General features: G+C 58.6%; 3 protein-coding genes across 11 annotated transcripts; 1 reads left to right on the forward strand and 2 right to left on the reverse strand.

Moving 5' to 3' along the window:
* Window positions 1-2,733: 2,733 nt before the first annotated feature.
* LOC116574996 (basic proline-rich protein-like) lies at window positions 2,734-3,504 on the reverse strand. The gene has a single exon (XM_032316025.1). It carries the CDS (start codon window positions 3,502-3,504, stop codon window positions 2,734-2,736), a length of 771 nt encoding a protein of 256 aa, XP_032171916.1.
* A 616-nt stretch (window positions 3,505-4,120) lies between these two features.
* On the forward strand, window positions 4,121-5,042 carry COMMD5 (COMM domain containing 5). The gene has a single exon (XM_032316536.1). The coding sequence runs from the start codon at window positions 4,141-4,143 to the stop codon at window positions 4,813-4,815; it is 675 nt and encodes a 224-aa protein (XP_032172427.1). The 5' UTR covers window positions 4,121-4,140; the 3' UTR covers window positions 4,816-5,042.
* Window positions 5,043-9,842: 4,800 nt separating this feature from the next.
* Window positions 9,843-23,135, reverse strand: ZNF7 (zinc finger protein 7). 9 transcript variants are annotated; one of them, XM_032316846.1, is made up of 5 exons: window positions 22,925-23,135; window positions 21,807-21,851; window positions 21,285-21,411; window positions 17,550-17,666; window positions 9,843-14,260 (listed from the first exon to the last, which is right to left on the reverse strand). In XM_032316846.1, the coding sequence occupies exons 2-5, from the start codon at window positions 21,831-21,833 to the stop codon at window positions 12,471-12,473; spliced, it is 2,061 nt and encodes a 686-aa protein (XP_032172737.1). In that variant the 5' UTR covers window positions 21,834-21,851; window positions 22,925-23,135; the 3' UTR covers window positions 9,843-12,470. The 9 variants fall into 9 exon arrangements, with proteins under 9 accessions (XP_032172737.1, XP_032172735.1, XP_032172738.1 ...); XM_032316844.1 differs by having other exon boundaries at window positions 21,285-21,444; XM_032316847.1 differs by lacking the exon at window positions 22,925-23,135 and adding an exon at window positions 22,342-22,918.
* Between the last annotated feature and the right edge of the window lie 226 nt (window positions 23,136-23,361).

The following is a 23,361-nucleotide window of genomic DNA, read 5'->3' on the forward strand; positions in this document are numbered from 1 at the left end:
AGTGAAGTCAAAGACTAAATATTAGTGCGAACTAGGGGCAGAAACACATATATGTGCTTCTTGTTATTTCACATCGGGAAACTGGATGTCCACATGCCAAAGAATGAAACTGGACCCTTATCTTACACCATATGCAATAATCAACTCAAATGGAGTAAATACTTAAACATACACCCTAAAACCGTAAAACTCCTAAAAGAAAACAGGAGTAAAGCTTCTTGACATTGATGAGTTTTTGTATGTGACACCAAAAGCGTAAGCAAGAGAAGCAAAAAGCCCGTGGGAGAACCACAAACTAAAGGCTTCTGCACGGGGCGCCTGGGGGGCTCCGCGGGTTGAGCCTCTGCCTTCGGCTCAGGTCATGGCCTCAGGGTCCTGGGATCGGCCCCGCCGGGCTCTCTGCTCCACGCGGAGCCGGCTTCCCCTCTCTCGGCCTGCTTGTGGTCTCTGTCAAACAAATAAGATCTAAAAACCCAGAAAACCCGAACAAGTGTGGGCGAGGGTGCGGAGAAACGAATCCCTGTGCGCTGCTGCTGCGAAGGTCAACCGCTACCCACACGGAGCAACAGTACGAGGACCCCCGACTCCCAGGCCCACTCCAGGGTATTCACCCAACAGAACTGAAAACAGGATCTCCAAGAACTGTCAGCAGCGCCGCGCGCACCGCAGCGCCGTCCGCAAGAGCCAAGACAGGAAAACCGCCAACCAAGCGGGCAAAGAGCGCGGAGCCTACGTGTCCACGTCACGTTACGTGCACAGGCCGCACGTGGCGCGTGAGCGGGCAAAGAGCGCGGAGCCTACGTGTCCACGTCACGTTACGTGCACAGGCCGCACGTGGCGCGTGGGCGGGCAAAGAGCGCGGAGCCTACGTGTCCACGTCACGTTACGTGCACAGGCCGCACGTGGCGCGTGGGCGGGCAAAGAGCGCGGAGCCTACGTGTCCACGTCACGTTACGTGCACAGGCCGCACGTGGCGCGCGTACCTGTTCTTGCGCGTGCGCGGGCGGAGCTTCAGACCGGGAAATCCGCCGTTTGCGACAACGCCGAAGCGGAGGTGAACCGGACGCAGAAGGCCAAGTTCCCTGTCGTCCCCCTTCCCTGTGGGTCTACAGAGGCCGGACCTGCAGCGACGGAGGCACTACGGTCGCCGGGGCGGCAGGAGCGCGGGACGGTGCATCACGCAGAGCCTCGCGGAGCAGCGCCGCCGACGCCGACTCGTCCACCGAAACCCGCCGCGCCCGCGCCCGCAGACTCAGAGGACGGGGTGGGACGGTCCGCGCCCCAATCGCATCCGACGCAGGCGCCGCTTCAGTGTCGGCCGCACGTCAGCGCGTGGCTGTGGCGGCGACACCGACCCACCCGCCCCGTAAAACCAGGGAACGACTGTGACGCCTCCGCAGAGACCCCGAGGCTGTCGCGCGCCGTCGGGGAAGGGAACCCGCTCAGCGGGAAGTCCCGACCCCCACCGGCGCGGGACTCCGAAAGCTCCTTCCCGGGGACTCGACGAGACCGCGACAGCCGCGGCCGGAGACTAAGCGCACTTTCCGCAGCACGAAAGCCTCGGCTCCGGCCCGGCCGCCGCAGGCCGCGGACCCGCCAGCACCGCCGACCCGGGGGTCGCGGCAGCCGGGAAGCCGACCGCGGACCACTGAGCCCGCCGCGCGGTGACCCGGCCCGCACTCTCGCCAGCAGCCGCTCCTCATTTTTCCGGCAAAACCCGTTTTCCCCGCGAGCACAGAGCGCGGCAGCTCGGGTCGTCGAGCGCAGCGCGGACTGGCGGGTGGGCCCAGCGAGGCGGCGCTGTTGTAAACGGAGAACCCATTGGACCAAACTGGGGGCTGGAAGTATAGCGGCTTCTCATTGGCTGGGCTGCGGGGGGCCGTGGGAGGAGAGGGAGAGGCCTCTACTTCCGGCGGGCGGGACTCCGAGAGGGTCGGCGCGCCCCCTGCTGGCCTCGTGGCGCCATCCCAACCGAGGGTCCCTTCCCGGCTCTTTCACGCCGAGGAACCCGTTTCGCGGGACCGGGACCGGCGGGCTGACTTGAGGGTCGATCTGAGCAGCGTCTTAAGGCGACGCAAGACCCTCTGCTCCCCGCTTCCGCCCAGGGCTTGGAAGGGCCCCTGCGGCCGCCCCCGCGCCATCCCTTACTCTTCTCCGGGTCCTGGAGACGGGAAGCCCGAGCCGACGGCGCCCGCTCGGCGGCTCGGCCGAAGCCCCGGCCCGGGCTGTCGCCAGCCGGCTTCTCCCGGTCCCCCGTCCGCTTCCTGAAGGCGCGAACCCCGCTGCCGGGGCCCCAGCCTCACGGCCCAGCGCCCGCCCGAAGGCCCCACCGCCGAGGCCGTCCCGCTGGGACCAGGGTCTCCGCGCACGACCGCTTCCGACGCTGGGCAGCGGCCCCGGCCCGCGTGCGCCCGCCGGCCACGTGCTCCCCGCGGCGTGCTCCCGTGCCGAGGGGGGTCCGCCGTCCCCGCGCCGACTCGCGACCGCGGAGCCCGCACGGCCCGGCCTCCGCATGTGCCGCCGGGAGCTCAGGCGCCCGCAGGTGCGCAGCCGGGCGGGGTGCGGGCGGCCCGGCCCCGGGGTCTGGGCGCTGGCCCTCCTCTCCCGGGTCCGCCCCCACCTCCCGCCCCGGACACCAGCGGAGCCCAGCGCCCGCCGCTCCCTGAGCGGCCCTTGAAGACCCCGCCGACCACGGCTGCTCCACCGCCTCACAACAGGCGCGGGGGGCCTGACTCACGTGGCCGGATCACAGAGGGCCCGGTCCTCCCGGCGTCCTAGAGCGGCCCGGAAGTGACTCGGGGTAGCTTCCGGGAACCGGCCGGGTTCCGGTCTGGCCGCGCCGGTGGGCTTCGCTCGGCGGCTCCGCTGCAGTCTGGGCTCGGCAGGTGCGGGGGAGTTTCGGGCTTTGGGGGGCGGGGTTGGGGTCGCTCTTTCGGGGCGGAGGCCGCAGACCGCTCCTTGGCTCCTCGGCCGCTCTATCCGGGAAGTTCGGAAGCCGACCCGGGGCAGCCTGGGGCGCGGTCCGCGGGTGGTGGGCGGCCGTGCGGCAGGTGGCCGGGGTCCCTCCGGCCACCACGGGGCGCAGCTCCAGCCCGGCCGGTCTCTGTCAGCTCCTTGCTCTGGCCGCTGGCCAGGAGAGCGTCCGCGCGGGGCAGCCTCCCGGGAGCAGGGCCTGAGCAGCGGGGCGGCCGGGGCAGTGGAAGGCCGTTCCTGGTAGGGGCCGGGCAGCTGCGGAGAACCCGAGTTTGGGCCTTGCGTGGTCGTTGACGCAGGGCGAGGGGGCCCCGGCCTTCCCGGGAGGATGCGGTGCGGTGAAGCCAGTCGAGGTCTCCCTGTGCCCCTGGTCCCCCGCGCTTCGCTGTATGGTGAGCACCCCGGGCCTGGTGGGCGCCGTGGGGACAGGATCTGTGTCTGCCGAGCTCTGTCCGGCGCTCGGAGCGGGCGAGCCCGCCTCTCCTGTATAAGCGGGTGCGTGGCTCGGTCACCCGACACGCGCCAGGACATGATACTGTCCTTTCCGGTGCTGACACAGACCTCCCCTCCAGGCACCGCAGGGGCCTCTGTTGTCGCGTGCCCTCCTGCTGCCCGCCTGTGTCTGCTTTCTCCTGCGCTGTGCGGTCCGCGGGGCTTCTCATAGACAGGCCTGGGTTCTGGTCCTTGCGCGGTTGGGTTTGAGCCCCCGTTTCCTTATTGGCTCCTGCAAAGCCATTGTCACGATTCCAAGTGGAGTGATCTTGGTGCGGTTGGTGACCGCAGCAGTGGCTGCTACATCCCTGGGTTCCCTGGGCTTTTCTTCTTCTTCACTCTTTTCTCCATTAGGTATTTGGAGAACTTACTTCTCCTCTTCTGGTTTCTGGTTCTCTTTCCCTCCCCACCCTGTCTCCCTTCCCTGCCAGCTCCTGGCTCCTCTCTGCCTGGGATTAAAGGGGGCCCGTGTGCCACCTGCTCTCAGAGCAGCTCCCATGACATTGGGTGTTGTAGGAGATTCATGCTGTCAGCACCTTGAAGGCAGAGGCCATGTTAGCCCTCATTTTCTGGCCCAGAGCACATGGGAGTTACGGGACTTCTCTTCTCCCCCGCCCTGGCAGTTGCAGCCGGGACCTTTCCTCTGGGCGGCCTGATCAAGAGGAGGAAGCAGCCATGTCTGCCGTGGGGACTGCAGCCCCATACCTGCATTACCCTGCCGACAGTCACAGCGGCCGGGCGAGTTTCCTGGGGGCCCAGCTCCCCCCAGAAGTGGCCGCAATGCCCCGGCTCCTGGGAGACCTGGACAGGGGCACATTCAGAAAGTTGCTGAAGCTGGTGGTCAGCAGTCTGCAGGGAGAGGACTGCCGGGAGGCTGTGCAGCGCCTCAAGGCTAGTGCAGACCTGTCAGAAGAACGGCTCGGTGTCCTCCTCGCCGGCACAAACACTCTGCTCCAGCAGGCCATCCGGCTGCCCCCAGCCAGCCTGAAGCCCGACGCTTTCCAGGACCAGCTCCAGGAGCTCTGCATCCCCCAAGACCTGGTTACAGACTTGGCCAGTGTGGTGTTTGGGAGCCAACGGCCTCTCCTCAACTCTGTGGCCAGGCAGCAGGGGGCCTGGCTGCCTCATGTTTCCCGCTTGTGCTGGAGGGTGGATGTGGCCATCTCCACCAGTGCCCTGGCACGTTCCCTACAGCCGAGTGTCCTGATGCAGCTGAAGCTTTCAGACGGCTCGGCACACCGCTTTGAGATCCCCACGGCCAAGTTCCAAGAGCTGCGGTACAGCGTGGCGCTGGTCCTCAAGGAGATGGCTGACCTGGAGAAGAGGTGTGAGCTCAAACTGCAGGCCTGACCGAGCTTGCGACCCCATTGCAGTCACTGGGGAGAGCCGGCTCTGACGGGTGTCCCCAGACAAAGCCTGCCCTTCCCGGAGCCGTTCCTCAGTGAGATGTTTGAACGTTATCATGTCAGTTTCTGTTCCGTTGAGAATCCTGGATCTTCCTTTTTTTTCCTGGAAATAAAGCAATTATAACTAGTGTCCTCCTGGGTGGGCATCAGGTGGCACCGCCCCCTCCCCCAGCTGTTGGTCTTGTTGCTGGGTGAGGGCACCTGCTGCTCCGGGGTGGCCGTGTGTGCTTGCCTTTGGGAGTCCAGGCCACGGCCTCTGTGTGGACACGGTGGTCACTTGGCCTGGCCTCATGTAACGTCTGAGCTCTCTGCTTATTTGCTTTTGTCAACCCTGTGTTCTAATGTGGACATTTCATTTTCCTGCCTCACATCCTTGACCTCATGGAGCTAACATTGTATTGGCGAGGGGGAGACATTACAAAATGCATAATACAAAATGATGCAAAGCTTGTCAGAGGAGGGTCAGTGCTGCGGAAAGAGAGCGGGGGGTGGCCCCTGGGTGGCTTGGTCGATTAAGCCTCTGACTCTTGATTTCCACTCGTGCCATGATCTCAGGGTCCTGGGATCAAGACTCCTTGCTCAGCAGGGAGTCTACTGGAGATTCTCTCCCACTCATGCTCTCTTTCTCTCCCAAAATAAATAAATACTTACAAAGGGAAAGGAGTGGCACCTGGGTGGCTTGGTCAGTTAAGGGTCTGCCTTGGACTTAGGTCATATTCCCAGGTCCTGGGATGGAGCCCTGTGTCTGGCTCCCTGCTCAGAGCCTCTACCCACCTCTTGTGTTTCCCTTTCTCTCAAGTAAATGAAATATTTTTTAAAAAGATTTTATTTATTTATTTGACAGAGATCACAAGTGGGCAGAGAGGGGGAAGCAGGCTCCCCACCGAGCAGGGAGCCTGATGTGGGGCTCGATTCCAGGACCCTGAGATCATGACCTGAACTGAAGGCAGAGCCGTGATCCACTGAGCCTCCCAGATGCCCTAAAATCTTTTTTAAAAAAGAAAGAAAGAAAAATAGAGCAGGGACCCAGGACCAGAAGAGCTGGGCTGCCATCCTAAGTTGGGTCATGGGTGAGGCCTCCGGGAGGAGATGGTTTATGAGCAAAGATTTGAAGGGAGCAGAGTGGTCTGAGGAGGGGGGATTCTGGGCAGGGGGAGCAGCTCATAGTGCACGACCTGGGCAGCTGTGGCTGGTGAGGGGGTGAGCAGAGCGTGGGGAGGGCAGGCCCCGAAGGCCTCTCTGAGGACTTCGGCTCAACTGGAGCGGAGTGGGGGTGACATCACTGTTGCTCTGCAAGGGCCTCACCGGATGCTGAGTTGAGAGCAGAGCAGAGCACAGTGGCTCGGGCTGGGAGCCTGGTGGAGAGACTGTTGCAGGGTTGAGGTGGAGTTGGGGAAAGGGGCGCAGAGGCCACTCCTGGGACCTTCTGAGTGGGTGTCTTAGGCAGCTCGGGCTGCCATGACATCCTAGAGTAAGTGGCTTGAACAGTGGAACTCTGGGTCCTCACAGTTCTGGAGGCCGGAAGCGTGAGGTCAGAGTCCCGGCAGAGTCGGGTCCCGGTGAGCGGCCTGCAGACGGCCTTTCCTCCGGCCATGAGCACGTGTGGGAGAGGAGGGCTCTCCTCTCATTCCGAACACGTCCTGCCGCTGGGTCGGAGCCCTTGGCAGTGAGCGCGCACGTGGAGGGAGCGGGTCTCCGCTGGCGGCCTCCAGGGTGGGAGCGTTCAGGGCCCGTGGCCAACGCTGTAGCTTCCAGCATAACCGGCCCCCACTCAGGGGACTTGGGGTCCTGATTTTCGCAGACATGTGCTTCGGTCTGTGTTCCCCCGGCAGTGCCCCCGCCTCCACAGTCGGCGCTCTCTCAGGCACCTGCCCACAAGTCTCCGGTAAACCATCCTGAGCGGCGTGCGGGAGCTTTCCTGAGAACTCACGAGCCCTGCCCAGCTCCCTGCCGGCCCTGTGCAGGGCAGGGCAGGGCACCCCCAGCCTCTCCGGTAATAATTCTCCCTCCGAGTGCAGGTCACGGCAGGGTGGGCCTGGAGAACATGGCGGGTGGTGCTGCCCACGGAGGGGTAGGGCTGCAGAGGCCGATCCCGGGTAGAGCCCCCAGGTGGGGCCTGGGCCAGGCTCCACTGAGGGGTGCGGACTGTCACCTGCAGCATCAGCGGCCAGCGGGGCCCTGCTGCCCCGAGGCCGGGAGTGGACAGGGCTGTCCAGCTGCCGCTTGGCCCTCGCACATGCTGAGCACCGTGTCCCCCCCTGCCCAGTGATGGAGGCCTTCCGTGCAAGGTGTGTCTGTCGTGACTATTACATGTGTTCAGGGAGTACATCCTCAGGATACATTTGGGAAAAAAAAGTAAAAACAAACTTAAAGAATCTCAAAGTCCTTTTGCCCACAGACAGCCACGGAGACCAATGGGTGCTGTATCTGCGTGTGGTAGCTCTGGTCACTGAAGTCCCGAGTGTGGCAGCTGTGGCTCGTGGCTGCGGAACATGCCGTCTCCTGGGCGGGCGCGTGATGTCGCCTCGGACGCGGCAAACCGAGCACCCCAGGCTGGCCTGGCCGGTGCAGGCCTCTCCCCGCACAAGGTTCCAGGGGTCGGGAGTTCTCTGAGGGCTCTGAACCCACGCCGAGTTGCCTCCCCAAGGCCCCAGCTCCTCATACGTTACACTGGGCGTCAGGGTTTCGACGTTGAGATTTTGGAGGTAAGGGAGGGACACGGAGCGTAGCAGCTTTCTGTGTTTTTTTTTTCCCTGTTAAAAATCACAGTCACGGGGGTGCCTGGGAGGCTCAGTGGGTTAAGCCTCTGCCTTCAGCTCAGGTCATGATCCCAGGGTCCTGGGATCAAGCCCCGCATCGGGCTCTCTGCTCAGCGGGGAGCCTGCTTCCTCCTCTCTCTCTGCCTGCCTCTCTGCCTGCTTGTGATCTCTCTCTCGTTATAAACAAATAAAGTCTTAAAATCACAGTGATGTGGTAAAACCATTTCACGTACTGAAACTGTTTAGAAGTAGGAACAGAGGACACAGAATGTGAACATTTTAAAGCTCTTGATATCGTCAAGCTGCCCGAGGTGCACCGTCTGTACACGTGTCTCCACAGGCCAGTCCCTGGCGAGGCAGCTGCGAGCACGCGGCGTTTCCGGGCGGAACGGACGGTACTGAGCTCCAGTCCAAGCACTGCCCCTGTGGTCGCTCGCTGTAGGTGGACGTTTCCCAACTGCACAGGCGACAGAGCAGAGGTCAGAGGCCTGTCCAGCGTCCAGCAGCTGATGGGGGAGCTGGCGTGGTCAGCCTTCCCTCCCGACTTGGACGGGGCTTCCCGCTGGCAGCGTCCTGTGCTTTGACTGCTGGCTGGGACAGTGACCGTGCCGGCCGGCTAGAGGGGCAGTGAGCCTCACCTGGGGGGCTGGCTCATGTGGACACACGGCTCGGGCTGAGAGCCACTGAGGGCTTCTGCCGTGCAGGGCGGCTGGAATCTGGCTGGTGCAAGCAGGGGTGGGGACCTAGGGTCTGAGGCAGGCTTACACGCCCCGAGGCTCAAGATGCCTCGAGCTCTGCTGCCACCAAAGGGCCACGTAGCTGGGCCTCAGTGGTTTTAAATTATGAGTAGAGAGGAGAGGCGCTTTCCAGGCCACCCCGTTGCTGGCATCGGGGAGAACGCGCACAGCCCCTTCCCGAGAGGCCCTCAGAGTACAGAGCTCTCACTTGGAGCCCACCTAAAGCCCCTCGGCAGCGCTTCCGGGGAGAAGGCACACCGAAACAGGCTGATGGAGGCTGGGGGTTCCAGGAGTTGCCCAGTGGACAAGCCCCCGAGTCAGCACTCCCTTTCCCTGCCCAAAGGGCACTGAGGCCTGCTCCCCCTTGTCCCTGTGCACCTGGCTGGGGTGGCCAGCAGTCTGTCTCCACACTGTTGGGTGGGTCCACTCCGCAGGCCCCGGAGGGTCTGGGACGGCCCTCTGCTCCCGCCGGGTTCCAGACACATGGAAGGGGGGGTTGAGTGCTCTGCCCCCTTGTCAGCCCCCACCAGAAGGCTTGGTATGTGCCGCTTTCAATCAGGAGCGTTGGGGCGGAGCCCTGTCCTGGACATGGTGGCCGTGAGCTCGCCGTACCTCCCCCAGCAGTGCAGGGCAGCCCTGCCCTCCACTCCCCAGCTGCCATGGGAGGAGATGGCGGGGACCGACTGTGCCAGCTTCCCAGGTCACGAGGATTCCGTCTGCTCGGCCACTTTTGCTTGAAAGCAGGCAGACATGACACACATCAATGGGCACAATCGTGTTCGATAAAAATTTTGTACTGGCGTTGAAACTTCAATTTCACGAGTCACAGAATCCTCTTGTTTGCAGCCATTTAAAGACCATCCTCCCCTCCGGGGCCTACAGAAACTAGGTGGTGGGTGGTGGCTCTGCTCCGCTTGCCCCAGCCCAGCTCTTGCCAGGCTGGGGCGTGTGGACCCTGTGTGCCCTGAGCAGCTGTGCACCGTCATCAGTGGTCAACCCTACCACTGACCGAGGTCCATCTTTGTTCCCAAGCCCGCACAAGGCCTTGTACAGAGAATGGATGTTCACATTTGCAAGATTACCCTTTTCATTTTCTGGATCTTTTTCAGATCTCTGTGGAAACTTAAAAAAAAAACCTCTACACTCAATGTGGGGCTCCAAGCAACCCCGAGATCAAGTCACGTGCTCCACTGTCCGGAGCCCGCCAGGTGCCCCTCCATGGACATTGCTGATGCCAGCGGGCCTCCTCTCTTCCCCGAGTGCTGAACAAGTGAATACTGCCCTGGGGAGCAACCCCACGCTCGAGGTCAGGATGTGTAGACAAACATTTCCTGGGCTCTGAGTGCGAGCCCCACACTGCATGAACTCACCTGGGCTCTGCAGCCCCCACCCCTTTGTGAAGCTTCCAGGAAGCTCCGAGGTTCCAATCCAATGTCCTACATCAAAGCTTAATCTGGTAACTGAGTAAAAAGCAGTTTCAGGTCAAAACTAGAGTTTATTGTCTCCAACAGAGAAATCCAAGGTAACACCTGCTCTGAAACAGAGTTCTGGATAGTCTTAAAAATACTCGTAGTCACTGAAGCCCAAACTGGGAGATACAGCTTGAGAGTAGGACGCGTGATCCCGAAGCTTGCACTCCCGAAGGGTGGCCCTCCTCCCTGCCCTCTGCAGAGCCGCCGGCGCGCGGGACGTGCGCAGACACAGTCGGAGTTCAGAGCTGCCGAGCAGGCCAGCGCCACGCTTCTCGTTGGCCTGGGTGCGGCTAAGAAAGGGCTCCTCACCCTGACCTCTGCGATGGAGGCTCCGGACTGGAGTCTAAGCCTCCGGGGTTATTTCTACTGAATTCTCGGTTGTATTGGGACATTTGAGTGAACAAATCACACTCAGAATTGAGAGAAAAAAGGACTCCTCTAAGGCTGGAGGGCATGGAGCTCCTACCCAAGGGGTCAAGGCCAGCAAGTGAGAACTTTGCTCGCGTCGCACAAGAGTGGCCAGCTCTGTTCCAATAAACTTTATTTGGTCACACTGAAATCTCATTTCAACAGAACTTTGAAATGTCACAAAATAGTCTTTTTTTCCCCACTTAAAAATGTAAAAACCCTTCTTAGCTTTTAAGCCTTTAAAGAGGTAAAGTGAGGTACATCAAAGTGTTCAAGTGTTTATTTGCACACACGTGGGCTGGAACCAGGCGGTGCCCACCTAACAATGAGGGCTGTGCCGGCAGGAGACGAGAGAGTCTCACAGAAGAGACTGCTCATGGCTGTGACGGGCGGTTCTTAAATTTCATCTTCCCAGATGAGTGCACTTACAGGAATCGACTCGCCCAGATTTTGGTCAGCCTGTGGAGCTCCCGAGGAATGAGAGCGACCCAGTCTAACAGCCTCCATGTTCCAGGCCCTGATCTAGGACCAGGTCAATCCAAAAAGAAAATCCAGGGGCCTGGGTGATTTACATGGAAGCTTCTGGCCCTTTCTGGCTGGCCTGGAGCTGCTGGTCGAAGACAGCATCGTGCCCAGGTTGGAATTTGGAAGCCTTCATGTAACCTCTCACCCCTCTGTCCGATCACTGCCCAGGAAGTGGCCGAGAGAGGATTCCTGTCCGGGGACGGCACAGTCAGTGGCCAACCTGCCTTCCTAAGCCACGGGGGCCCACAGTCCCTGGTCCTCTCGCACTGGCCTTTCTGGACCCAAGTTCTGGGTGGAGCAGCTGCAGAGGCAGTTACAGCTACCGAAACGGGCACAGCGGTTTCATCGTGCCCCGGCACCTGGAGAGGGGACACCTCCGAAGGTGCAGGTACAGTCTGGGGCACAATCTTCACCCCAAGAACTAGTACTGCAGCCGGACGGCACACCGGACTTTGTGCTTGGCTAACCAGCAGTTAGCTGGTGGCTGGTGACTGGGCTGAGATCCTGGTCCGTGTGCTAGAACAGAAACCCACATGGACCATCCCAAACTGTATGTGGGAGACACAGGCCTCTCCACCGGGACAGGGAGGAGCGCTCTTTGGCCCACATTTTGTCTAAGTGGTAACTGGCAGTGACACCAATGACCGACAGGTCCCGCGTGAGTGGCAGCAGGTAGTAGCCAGTCTGAGTAAAACCTTTGGTCCCCTCAAATGCTGTCACAGTTGGTGACTCCAGGGCCCTAGGGCAGGGCCACGATCCATACCGTCCTCAGTCTCACGCTGCTGGGAGCGGTCTGTCTCCATCTCCACCAGCCTCTGCGAAAAGGTAACAGGCCCACTGTCCGCCTGCAGACCCTCCCAGTTCTGGCAGTTCGTATGGCAGGACCAAGTCTGAGGAAGTCTGGGAAGCAGCAGGAAGGGTCACACCCTGGCCTCTGGAGGGCATCCGCAGGGCTCCTATGAGCTCTTCCTACTGAGGCCAGGTCTGCACTGGGTTTGGCTGGAGACGCTGGCTCGGGGGTCTCCGAGCTGGGTCAGGGGGAGAGCTCTCACAGTTCAGTTCTTCCGATCAGCCTGTAATGATGCTGGCGAGCAGAGAGACTCTGGATTTCAAGGACTGTGACATCCCAGAGTCACAGAATAGGTCCCACAATCACAACCTGGGCTTGGTTCCTGGAGTCCCGTGCTGATCCGAGCTCCTATCTGCAGAGCCGGGTCCCCGGGGCCCTCTGGCATATCCCCGGTTTGCTCTGGTGGGGCTGACTCGGAAGGAGACAGGTGAAGAAGGCAAGAGAAGGCAGTTCTAGGCCCCCTCGCTCTGGGCTTCCATGAGCACAAACGAACACATCCTGATTGCTGAAGGCAGTCTGAGGGGCCAGTGCTCAGGGGAAACACTGGGTAACTTCTAAGCTGTGCAGCAACACTCACAGGCCTTTTCCCATGATCTTCCTCATCCACAGGACCAAGGGTCTTCCCTCTGTGAACTCAAAACCCTACACATGTGCACCCTGACTCAAGGGACACAGGCTTTGCTGAGCGGGCTAAGGTCACACATTCCAGCAAAGGAACATCCACTTTATAGGAATCTGGACTCTCTCCCCACATTCTAAATTCTTAGTATAAATGATCCCATATAAAATACGTAAAGTTAAGGCTGTAGGTTTATTCACACTTACACACATTTATAAAGGTAAGCGGTCTACCCCATGTGAATTTTCTGATGCTGAGTAAGCCTTGAGCTCCGATTAAAAGCTTTGCCACAATCGTTACATTTGTAAGGTTTCTCTCCGGTGTGAATTCTCTGATGTATGATGAGATGTGAGCGCCACCTGAATATTTTCTCACATTCATTACACTTATGCAGCTTCTTTACGGTATTGACTTTTCTGCGGCTCACGTGGGCGGAAGCGTCCAAGGTACCCCCATACTCATGATACCACTGGGCCCGCGTGTGGATCCTCTGGTGCTCGATAAGATAGGAGCTCCGGCTGAAGGCCTTCCCACACTCGCTGCACCCGTAGGGCTTCACCCCTGCGTGGATGATCTGGTGCTGGAAAAGGGTGGAGTTCTGACTGAAGGCTTTCCCGCATTCGGTACACTTGTAGGGTCTCTCCCCAGTGTGGACCCTCTGATGTATCGTGAGCTGTGTGCTCATGCTGAAAGCTTTTCCACATTCGAGGCACTCGTAGGGCTTCTCTCCCTTATGGATTCTCTGATGGTAAATGAGGCTTGAGCTCTGGCTGAAGGCTTTTCCACAGTCACTACACTCATAGGGCTTCTCTCCAGTGTGGATTCGCTGGTGCTGAATTAGGTGTGAGCCCTGGACAAAGCCTTTCCCACACTCCTCACACTTAAATGGTTTTTCTCCAGTGTGAGTTCTCTGGTGGCGAATAAGTCGTGAGCTGCAACCAAAGGCTTTTGCACACTTGTTGCATTTGTAAGGTTTCTCTCCGGTGTGGGTCAGCTGGTGCTGACTGAGGCGGGACACCCACCTGAAGGCCTTCCCACACTCGTCACACTTAAACGGCTTCTCCGCAGGATGGCTTCTCTGATGCGCAATGAGGCTGGGACCATCTGGGCTCCGTGGAAGTTGGGGTCTGTCCCCAGCGTGCATCCGCTGGTGCTGGGCCAGCGTGGAGCTCTGGCTGAAGGCCTTCCCACACTCCTGGCACTGGTAGGGCCTCTCCCCAGTGTGGGTCCTCTGGTGTCGGACCAGCTGGGACTGCTGGCTGAAGGCCTTCCCACACTCCCGACAGCCATAAGGCCTCTCCCCGGTGTGCACCCTCTGGTGGTGGATGAGGCTGGAGCTCTGACCGAAGGCCTTCCCACACTCCTCACACCTGTAGGGCTTCTCTCCGGTATGAATCCTTTGATGCTGAATGAGTTTTGAGCTCAGACGAAAGGCTTTTCCACACTCGACGCATTTGAATGGCTTTTCTCCAGTGTGGATTCTCTGGTGCTGGTTAAGCTGCGAGCACAACCTGAAGCCCTTCCCGCACTCCGCACACTCGTAGGGCTTCTCTCTGGGGCACTTACTTCCATTTCTCCCCTGTAAACAATCGGGTAAACTTTTTTTGCACTCTGGACATCTACTAGGTTTTTTCTGTGTATTCATTCCTTGATGCAGAACAATGTCTGATCTAAAACCTGTGCCACACGTGTCACATCCTCGGGATGTCCCCTCAGCAGCACCTCCTGGACTTCTGCCAGGCTGACCACCCAGGCCACCACTGCTCTCCAGCTCGCCACAACCCTGGGCACCCTCCTTGGCGAAGGTCTTCCTGGTAGCCACGGTCCCTGAGTTCAAGCACTTTTTCTGGAGGGAGCCTGGCTTAGTCCCCGACCAGACCTCAGAATCACAGGGGTCTCTCAAGCTGTAAGTCTGAGGAAAACCCTGTGAGGGGCTTCTGACTGTCGCCACACAGGGCTCTGACTTTAGAACATCCATGTCCTCACAGGCCTGCTCACTCACAATCCCAACCGCAGAATCTGAAAGAGACAGGAAAGAATGCCCCTTACACCCCGTGCTTCCAGACGGGACAAACACCAGGGGTGGGGACAGGGGCGGCACACCATCCCTGGGAACCGCACCCCCTGCCAGGTCGGGCTGCATCAAGCAAGGACACACCCCCACGGACAAACACTACCAGAAGTCATGCCTTTGACAGTTTTCAAAATCTGGTTTCATTAATACTTTTGCTTCATGCATTCATTCAACTGTACCCTCCTGTGTGTGAGTATGAGGAGAGGGCCATCCTGCGGGGAGCTGGGATGAGCAAAAACCCATACAGACACAGTGAGCCCGACAGCCTGGCAAGTGTGGCCAGAGGCTCCTGGACCCAGAGGAGGTGGAGGGCAAGAGGGTTTGAAGACTTTGAGCTGGGGGACAGGCAAGCTTGGAGGAAAATAAGGCCGGGCGGCTGCTGAGGGGCATGGCAGGGGCGAGCCTGAGGGGCCGGCTGGGGCTCTGAGTGGGACCCCAGGCCTGAATTCTGTTGTCTCCAGCCGCTGCCAAGCCACCCTGATGCAGCCCTGCCCGTGCACAACCACTGCTTGTGGCCCTCGGCTTCCAGGAGGCCACACCCAGGGGTCCTACTGCTTTCTTGTTCCCTTGGGGTTCTGGAAGCTCAAGCTACCCTGGCCTGCCCCCCACAAGGCTTCCCAACATCCGTCCACCTTCCTTTTGGACCCTCCAAGTACGTGTCAGGCTATCTCCTACTCTGTAATCCTAGAGAGTACCTTGGCAATGTCAGACACCTCCGTGGTGTCCGTGATCATGCCCAGGATCGTAACTCGCATCACAACCAACTTCGTAACCAGTGCGACAACCAGTTACAAGCAGCTCCTTACTACCCCACAGCAAAATCCTCCAGGGCCTAGTTCTAGGGCTCTTGGTGGTCCCTAAAGCATCCTCTCCTGCTCCAGGGATCCGCAGTTCGTGGGCGGGCCCAGGTGAGCCAAAGGCCATCCCACACAGAGCATCTGCGGTGGCTAAGGAACACTTAATTCCGCCGTTCCTCGATGAGTCTTCATGACGATCCAGTGAGGTCAGCAGTGGAATCACCATCCCACAGGTAAGGACTCTGGGGCTCCTCAGTCATACAGCTCATGAGACCATCAGGAATGGACCCAGGTCTGTTCCCCGAACAACTGCCCTTTTGACCTGTCTGTGTCCTTATGAAACGGGGCATCCCCTGCCTGGTCCTCGATGCACAACCACACACCCTTCCACAAGGCAGGACTGGCTGTGGGGTGCTGGCCCATTCCACCCTCTGCCCAGGCCTCCCTGACTGGGAGATGAGCAGATACACAAGTACCGCTCTCCACTGCCTCCTGCTGGAAAGCAGAGGCCTCTCCGGACACCAGGGAAGAACACGGTGAGGTCTACAGTGGCAGGGGACTGGGACCTCCTGCTCACGAGAGGGAAAAGGATAACCTCATGTGGCTAAGCAGCCTCAAAACCACCGAGCTCATGGCTGTCGGCCTCCATCTGGTTCCCTAGAACCGAGGCTGTGAAGCCTCCCCACACAGCACGCCCCAGCACCAGCCTCAGGGGCTTCCTTGCATATGCTCCCTCTCTTCAGAAGTGGTTTTCCCTCAGAGAACAGGTGTGTGTGTGTCCCTGCAGGCTGGGGACAGGTGTGCAGCTCTGCATCCCGCTACTGCTCTGGGCCACCCCTTGGTTGTCTGCTGGACGAGGCAGGCACAAGTAACACCTCTGGGCACGTACATCGTCCAGCGCGTTCCACACGCTTCCATCGGCGAGGCCGCGCTCCTGCCCTGTGTTCTTAGGCCCAAGAGCAGGTCTCTATCTCACTGGGGGGTGTTTTCTTTGCAGCCGCCTCATCACCATTAAAAACCATTTGCTGCACATAAACCCCCGAACTACCCCGGTTCTGCCAGCTCCAGCTAGCTTTTCTGCCATGGTACCCCTCTGAGATCTCCCCTCCACCTCGGAGGTATTGAATGGTGGCTGGGTTTTAACTGGGCTAGCCTACAGCTTTACCCTCTTCCCAGGAAGGAGAGGAAAGGGGCCTCAAGTGGAAAGCTGGGCCTTCCGATATAGAGCCAAGGGTGCTGGGGGCTGGGATCAGGGTTCCCAACACAGCTGCCCAACCGCTGCCGCCTTCCACACAATGATGTGTGACGATGCTTTACACAGACTCGGTAAGCTGCTCTAAGGACAACTGCAGGCCCTCCCAGGCCGGAAGCGCACTACCGTTCGCTGGCACAGTCTGATGCCAACCTGCTTCCAGAGCACGTGGTGCCAGGCCCTGCTCCGCTGTGGCAGTGACCGTGGGACACGGCAGTTAGCAAGGATTCCTTTCTGTGGTGAAGATCATGCCGTCACAGTGCCCGAGCCGAACTGGCAACATGTCTGCCAGGGAGGGCCAGCTAAGGCTGGGGGCACCGTCATCTCCTCAGCAAAGCCCAGTGGGAGCCAACACTGTGAGGTGACAGATGCCCGTTATGCGCTGACTGTGCCCCTGCCCCCGAAGCCAGGACCTCAGAATATAACCGGATCTGTAAACAGGACTGTTGAGACAGTGTTCGTTAAGATGAGGTCGCACTGAAGTAAGGACAGGCCTAACCCAGTACGACGGTACCTTCCAAGAAGACATGGGGAGGCCAGGTGGCGACGGAGGCAGACCCTGGAGTGACAAGGACACAAGCCAAAGAACAAAGCCTGGGGCCACCAGAAGCTGGAGGAGCTAGGAAGGGTCATCCCTTCTAGGTTTCACAGGGGACAGGAAGCTGCTGATGCCTGGATTTTGGCTTCCAGAACCGCGAGACGATGAAATCTCTGTGGTTTCAGGCCTCAGTCTGTGGCGCTTTGTTCCAGGAGCCCCAGGGCACTGCCACTGCCCTGAAGCCTGATCTGAGAGGCCCCAAGTAGTTCTGGAGGGAGCTGTTGGTGAGAGGGAGGGAACTGACATTCGCCTGAACAGCTGCTAAGAATCAAGCTTGGTGGTTCCCATGGATCCATACCTTTGCTTAATAAGAACATTAGTAAAATCAGAAACTGAACAACAAACAGATTTGCCGAAACACGCAAGAATTTCACGTCCCTGACTTTCTGCAGTTCAGTCTCTCCCGGTGCAACTCCGTGACTGGGTGATGCTGTCAGTGGCCCACCTGGGGCCCATGGTGTTCAGATGCAGCCCAGCGTGCCTGTGTGGCCAGTCCCTGGGGTCCATCCCTCTCAGTCCTTGCTGGACATGGGTTCTCTGAACACCTCCTCACCCGCCCCCAGAAGCTTCTTAAGCCTGAGCCTCACCTGTAAGGAAGGTTCTTGCCCCCTCTCTCCCCTCGACTCCCTTCAGGTCAAGGACCCATGGCTCCTGCCCCTGCTCCAGCCGGGAGATCAGCTCAGGCTTGAAGACCAGGAATCCTGCTGTGGGGATGGCAGAGAAGGGACTGTGTCAACATGGCTGAGGGTACAGCACTGGGCCCAGCACCCTTGGCTTCCAGGAGTAAGTAGGCAGGGGGCCACTGCAGCACAGGGAGAGCCTCCGAAGGGAGCATCACGGTGAGGCTGTGAACATAGTGGCCCTCTCTGGCCAGATTGGTCCAGCTCCTGAGGTTTGACAGTGAGACCCCTGGATTCTCAGCCCATCCCCTTCCACAGCAGGGCCAGGATCCTCAGGGGATCTGACACCAGAGAGTCTGCAAAGAGCAGGCCAGCTCTAGCCTACGGAGAAAGCAGTCAGACACTGCCGGCACTTCCCTCAGCAGAGATGGACTATCCCCCAGTTCAGAGCTGAAACATTCTGGGGGTACCAGTGGCCAAGAAACAAGAAAAAAAAAAAAAAAAAACCAACAGAGGAATAGATTTTAATTCAGAAGGTGCTGAAGTCTGACCCTCACCTGGCTGCCCCTGCCTCATGTCCTCGTGCCAATCCGCGGGGGCCTCAGCAGACTGCAGTGGCAGCCACCTTCCAGGGCCACCAGCCCCCACACTGGGGGGACAGCGCTGTGGTGTCCTCCCAGCCCATTCAAGGGCTGAGCAAACCCTGTGGTCAGGGCTTCCTTCTGGCTGTGGGGATGGGGGAGGGCAGGCAGGGAGCCCGTGGGTGAAGGCCTCATGTGCACACGGGACCCCATGCTCAGCGGGAAACACTGTCCTCTCCAAGTACACGTGCGATGTCCACAGAGAAACACCCTTGGGGTGCTTCAGCTACGGAGGGGGTCACGGCCCCATTCAAGGACAATACCACACTGTGCCCCAACCAAAATGCAACTGGATATGAAGGTAGGCACAGGTACCTCGAAACCATTAGCTACCTGAAAACTGAGTAACAAATTACGACGTGGCAGCTATATTTACTATCAAACTTGCGGAATGAAGTTTAAGTAGTACTTACACATAAACTTTTTCATTTTTAAATACATTTACTAGAAATGAAAATGGTAAAACACAAATGAGGTGAATATCAAATTCAAGAAGTTGGGGGCAAATCAACACAGCAAACCCCTATAAGGAAGAAGAAAATATCCGTGGGGCAGGATTCAATGATTAGACAACAAAGGCACCCACATCCCCCACTGCAAAGGGAGATCAGCAAAACCGGACGCTGACTGGTTCTTTGGAAAGACGACAATGACAGTTTCATGGCAAAACCAATCAAGGTCAACACGGTTAAAAAAATACACCAGGGAAATAACTACACACGTATGGAGACTAAAAATAAAGAGCAAACAGACGGTGAAGCAATTCAACATCCAAACGAACACATCAACTTGTAATGTGACGTATAAATGAGAAAATTAGCACAAAAAAAAATTCATAAACTTAACAGACTCTTAGTCACTAAGAAAACAAACACTAGCACAAAACCGTCCTTGCCCAAGGGCCCAAGGGTCCAAGGCCCAGAGGGTTTTACATGAGAGTTCCACCAACAACCACAATTCCACATACATAAATTCTTCCAGAAATTAAAAAGATACCCCATTCGTCTTACGAAACTGATATGCCAACTGCCATCTGCCAAAAAATACACAAGAACAATTCACACAAATAAACAAATTAAGTCCAATTAACTATGAACACGGATGAAAATTCTGAAATACAATACTATCTGAGTCCAAAATGATATCAAAGTTTATATGTAAAGTATAATTTAAGTAGGGTTTATTCCAGAAATAAAACAAAATGTCAATATAATTTACTAGACTAATAAACTTAAAAAGAATATACAAATTCTCAACTGATGCAAAAAAGAATTTGAAATTCAATGTACTTGCTTTTTTTTTTTTTAAGCTTTATTTTTTAGTAATCTCTACACCCAACATGTGGCTTGAACTCACAACCCCAAGACCAGGGAGTTGCATGCTCCACCACCGACTGGCTCTGCCAGGCGCCCCGCCCAATGTACTTGTTTATGATTGAAAAGAAAATTCCTCAGCTACTTCCTTCTGTTTGTATTTTATTTTTTAAAAGATTTCATTTATTTATTTGACACACAGAGAGGGGTCACCAGTAGGCAGAGAGGCAGGCAGAGAGAGAGGGGAAGCAGGCTCCCTGCTGAGCAGAGAGCCCAATGCGGGGCTGGATCCCAGGACCCTGAGATCATGACCTGAGCTGAAGACAGGCTTAACCCACTGAGCCACCCAGGCACCCTCTTCTGATTTTAATTAGATGTGTTCTTATTTTTTTTTTTGAAAGAAGAGGGTTTTTTTTGTTGTTGTTATTATTTCTTAAAATTTTTAAAAGTGATCTCCACACCCAATGTGGGGCTCAAACTTACAACCCTGAGATCAAGAGTTCACTCCACCAAGTGAGCCAGCTACGCGCCCCTAGAAGTATTCCCTTTAAAATGAGGAACCAACAGGCCTGCCCACAGCAGTCCTGTCTACAGCACTAGGGCTCTGGCCCCGGCTAAAAGCTGGGATCCTGTGGGACCAAGAGGGAAAACATTACCCTCCCAGTGGCAGGGTCCTCCTCCTAGAATCCAGCACCAGACTAGCAGCAAGTTCAACAAAGTTGCCAAGTACAAGATCAACCCTCCAAAACCAACAGCATTTCATATCGCAACAATAACAGTTAAAAACATAGCAACATTGGGGCCCCTGGGTGGCTCAGTGGGTTAAAGCCTCCACCTTTGCCTCAGGTCATGATCCCGGAGACCCGCATCAGACTCTCTGCTCAGCAGGGAGCCTGCCTCCTCCTCCTCTCTCTCTGCATGCTTCTCTGCCTACTTGTGATCTCCCTCTGTCAAATAAATAAATAAAATCTTTAAAATATATGTAGAGAGAGCAACGTGAAGAGATACACTGACAAAACCACCAAAAACAAAGCATGAGTAGGTACTAGACCACTTTGGAGAAAATCCCAGAACTCTAACAAAGCACAAAGGTGAATGGGATAAATGGAGACACATTCCATGGTCTTGGGTGGGAATATTTAATATGAGAAAGGTTAGCTCTTCTCTTGTGAGTCACCCCCCCCTCCAAAAATGCCAGTTCCAAGAACTGAAAATCTCAAACTTACTCTAAGTTTATATGAAAGAACTAGCCCACCACCCACGAATAGGTGTCAAGTGTTAAAAAGAACAGAAGGGGAAGCTGTCCCACCAGGCATTACGACACACTACAAGGGCAACTCAGAAACAGTGTCACACGCATGAGACAAGCAGGGCTCTCTACAAATCAATGGAAAAGGTTGGAGTGTACGTAACTCCAGACACACACGTGGACCCCAGACCTAAATGAGAAAGACAAACTATAAAATCCACAGGAGAACATACAGATTGCCTCTATGACGTTGGAGTAGGAAAGAACTTCTAAATAAAATTTAAGGTACAACTCATAAGGCAAAAACAAATGGACTTAATTTCATTAAAATCTGACCCCACGAAGTTAACAAACAGGATGGAAAAAGTTATTTATAATGCACAGAACTCGCTGTGACACCTCCCAGGGTAAGCTCCTGACCTAGAAAGACCCACCGCCCACATTACCCCTCAGCCTGGCTATATGGGTGCTGACCAGGGATGTGGGGGAGGGGCCTCACCTAGTCCAGCCACACTGCTGTGGTTCTCCAGCATCACCTCCTTGTAGAGGGCCCTCTGGCCAGGGTCCAGACACTGCCACTCCTCCCTCGAGAAGTGTACGGCCACATCACCGAACGTCACAGCCTCCTGAAAAGACATACAGCAGCACCCCAGGGAACCCTGGGTGCCAGCCCCACTCTGGCTCCACCTCATGGTGTGTCTCAGGCACATGCACCACAGGGCCAGACGACACTGTCACCAGGCCCCTTTGGCTCTAAAAACTGAGGGAGGGGCAGTATGGAGGAGGAGGAGGCAGCCGGATCCTGGTGACCTACAAACCTCCCCCAGTAAGGGCCTCTGGCAGGCCCCAGTCTGGGCAGGGGTCTGCTCACTCCCTTGAGGGCGGACATGCCTGAGCCTGGCAAGGGCCAGAGGGGCCAGTTGAGGGTCGAGGACCAGGCCCAGGGGCAGGGTCGGTTCCCACGGGAAAGGCAGGGGCCCTCACACGACAAGGGAGGGCCCGGAGGCAGGCAGACTCCTACCATGAGGCTCGGTGAGTGGGCATCCATGCGTCCAGGCCGAGGAACCTGCTGGCAGTGAGGAAAGGGTCAGAGGTCAGGGTGCCGGCGGACCCCAACCCCTGAATACGGGTACTGTGCTCCTCAGCAGGGACATAAGGTGGAGCCCAAGCGGCCCCAGCTCGTGAGCATCTGCCCCGAAGCCCCCTTCCTCTTCCCGCGCGTGTGAGGTGCGAGAGTCACTCCAGACACAGGGCGGGCGGCGCGGGGGGCTGCGGCCTCCGCCAGGTCCCGACTAGGCCCGCAGGGGTCGCCGCCGTGCACCGGGCAGGAGAACCCGCCTTCGGGAAGCGGTCTGAGGAGCGAAACTTCCGAGTCCGCGCCTGGCGGGGAGAAACTCCGAAGCCTCTCAACTGGGAAACGGGTTTACGCTGACGCACCGGTCCGCGGGGAGGGAGGTGCGCGGGGCGCGGGCGGCGGCGGGGAGGCGGTGGCGCGGCCGGAACGGCGGACCGCGGGAAGCAGCGGGGCGGGACGGAACCCCGCCGCCCGCACGAACCTGCTACTCCCCCAGGTCGCACTGAGAAGCGGCTTCCTGGGGGAGCTTCTGGCTCAGAAAGTGGCTCGTGGGCGGCAGCCGCGGCTGCGGGTCCCGGGAAGCGGACCCGGGCAGCAGGACCCCCTCGCGCCGCAGGGACGCCGGTGCCCCCGGAGCACAGCACGCCGAGCGGCAGCCAGAACTCGGGGACGCAGACAGCCCCTCTGGCCGCCGCCGCTGGCGTCGGGTCTTCCCCGGGAGGAAAGAGGACCGAGAGGCGGCGGTTCCGCGGGAGGGGGCCCCGCGCGGGGCAGGCCGAGACCGGGGGAAAGGCCGCGGGAGGAGCCCGCCGCCAGCCCCGCGCTACGCGGCCGCGCCTGCAGGACTCGGCCTCAGGCCTCCCGCCGCCGCGGGCCACGGCGGCCGCAGCTCGACCACCCCCCGCGCCAGGCGCCCACGGCGTCCGCAAGCCGCTCGCGCCACCCGCGCTCCCCCGCCGTGCCGGAGGCGGCCGGACGCGGGGGTCGGCCAGCTGCCACTCCGCCCGAGCCCAGGAGCGCGTAAGCCGCCCGGTCCCGAGTCCGCGCCCGACGCGCCCACTCACCCTCCCCGCGGACCGCCCGAGGCTCCGAACGCGCGACAAAACCGGAAACGGGCCTTCGACGCACGCTTCCGCCCCGTCTCGCAGACTTCCGGCCTCTCTGGGCGGCGCGGAGGCTCGGTCGTCTCCGTGGTTCCCAGCCTCGCGGCCCGCGTGCGAGGGAAGGGGCGGGGCCAGAGCGCCGGCGAAAGGACCGGGCCGTGGGCGGGGCCAAGGGAGGGGCGGGGCCAACGTGGAGAGACCGGCAGGGCCAGGGTCTCGCAGCGCCGGGAGGTGAAGGACCCGCGGTGCAGAGGGCGGAACCCACCTGGGCGAAGCAGGTGGAAAGCTTGGGGGTCGCCCCGGCCGGGCCCCGCCTACGTCGGGTCCCCGCACCGCGTCTGTGCCCGGGCTTTTCTACGGAAGCTCCCGCTGGGCACGTTCCGGGCAGCCGAGACGCC

Source organism: Mustela erminea, chromosome 16 (assembly GCF_009829155.1).
Source record: "Mustela erminea isolate mMusErm1 chromosome 16, mMusErm1.Pri, whole genome shotgun sequence".
Classification (NCBI taxonomy): domain Eukaryota; kingdom Metazoa; phylum Chordata; class Mammalia; order Carnivora; family Mustelidae; genus Mustela; species Mustela erminea.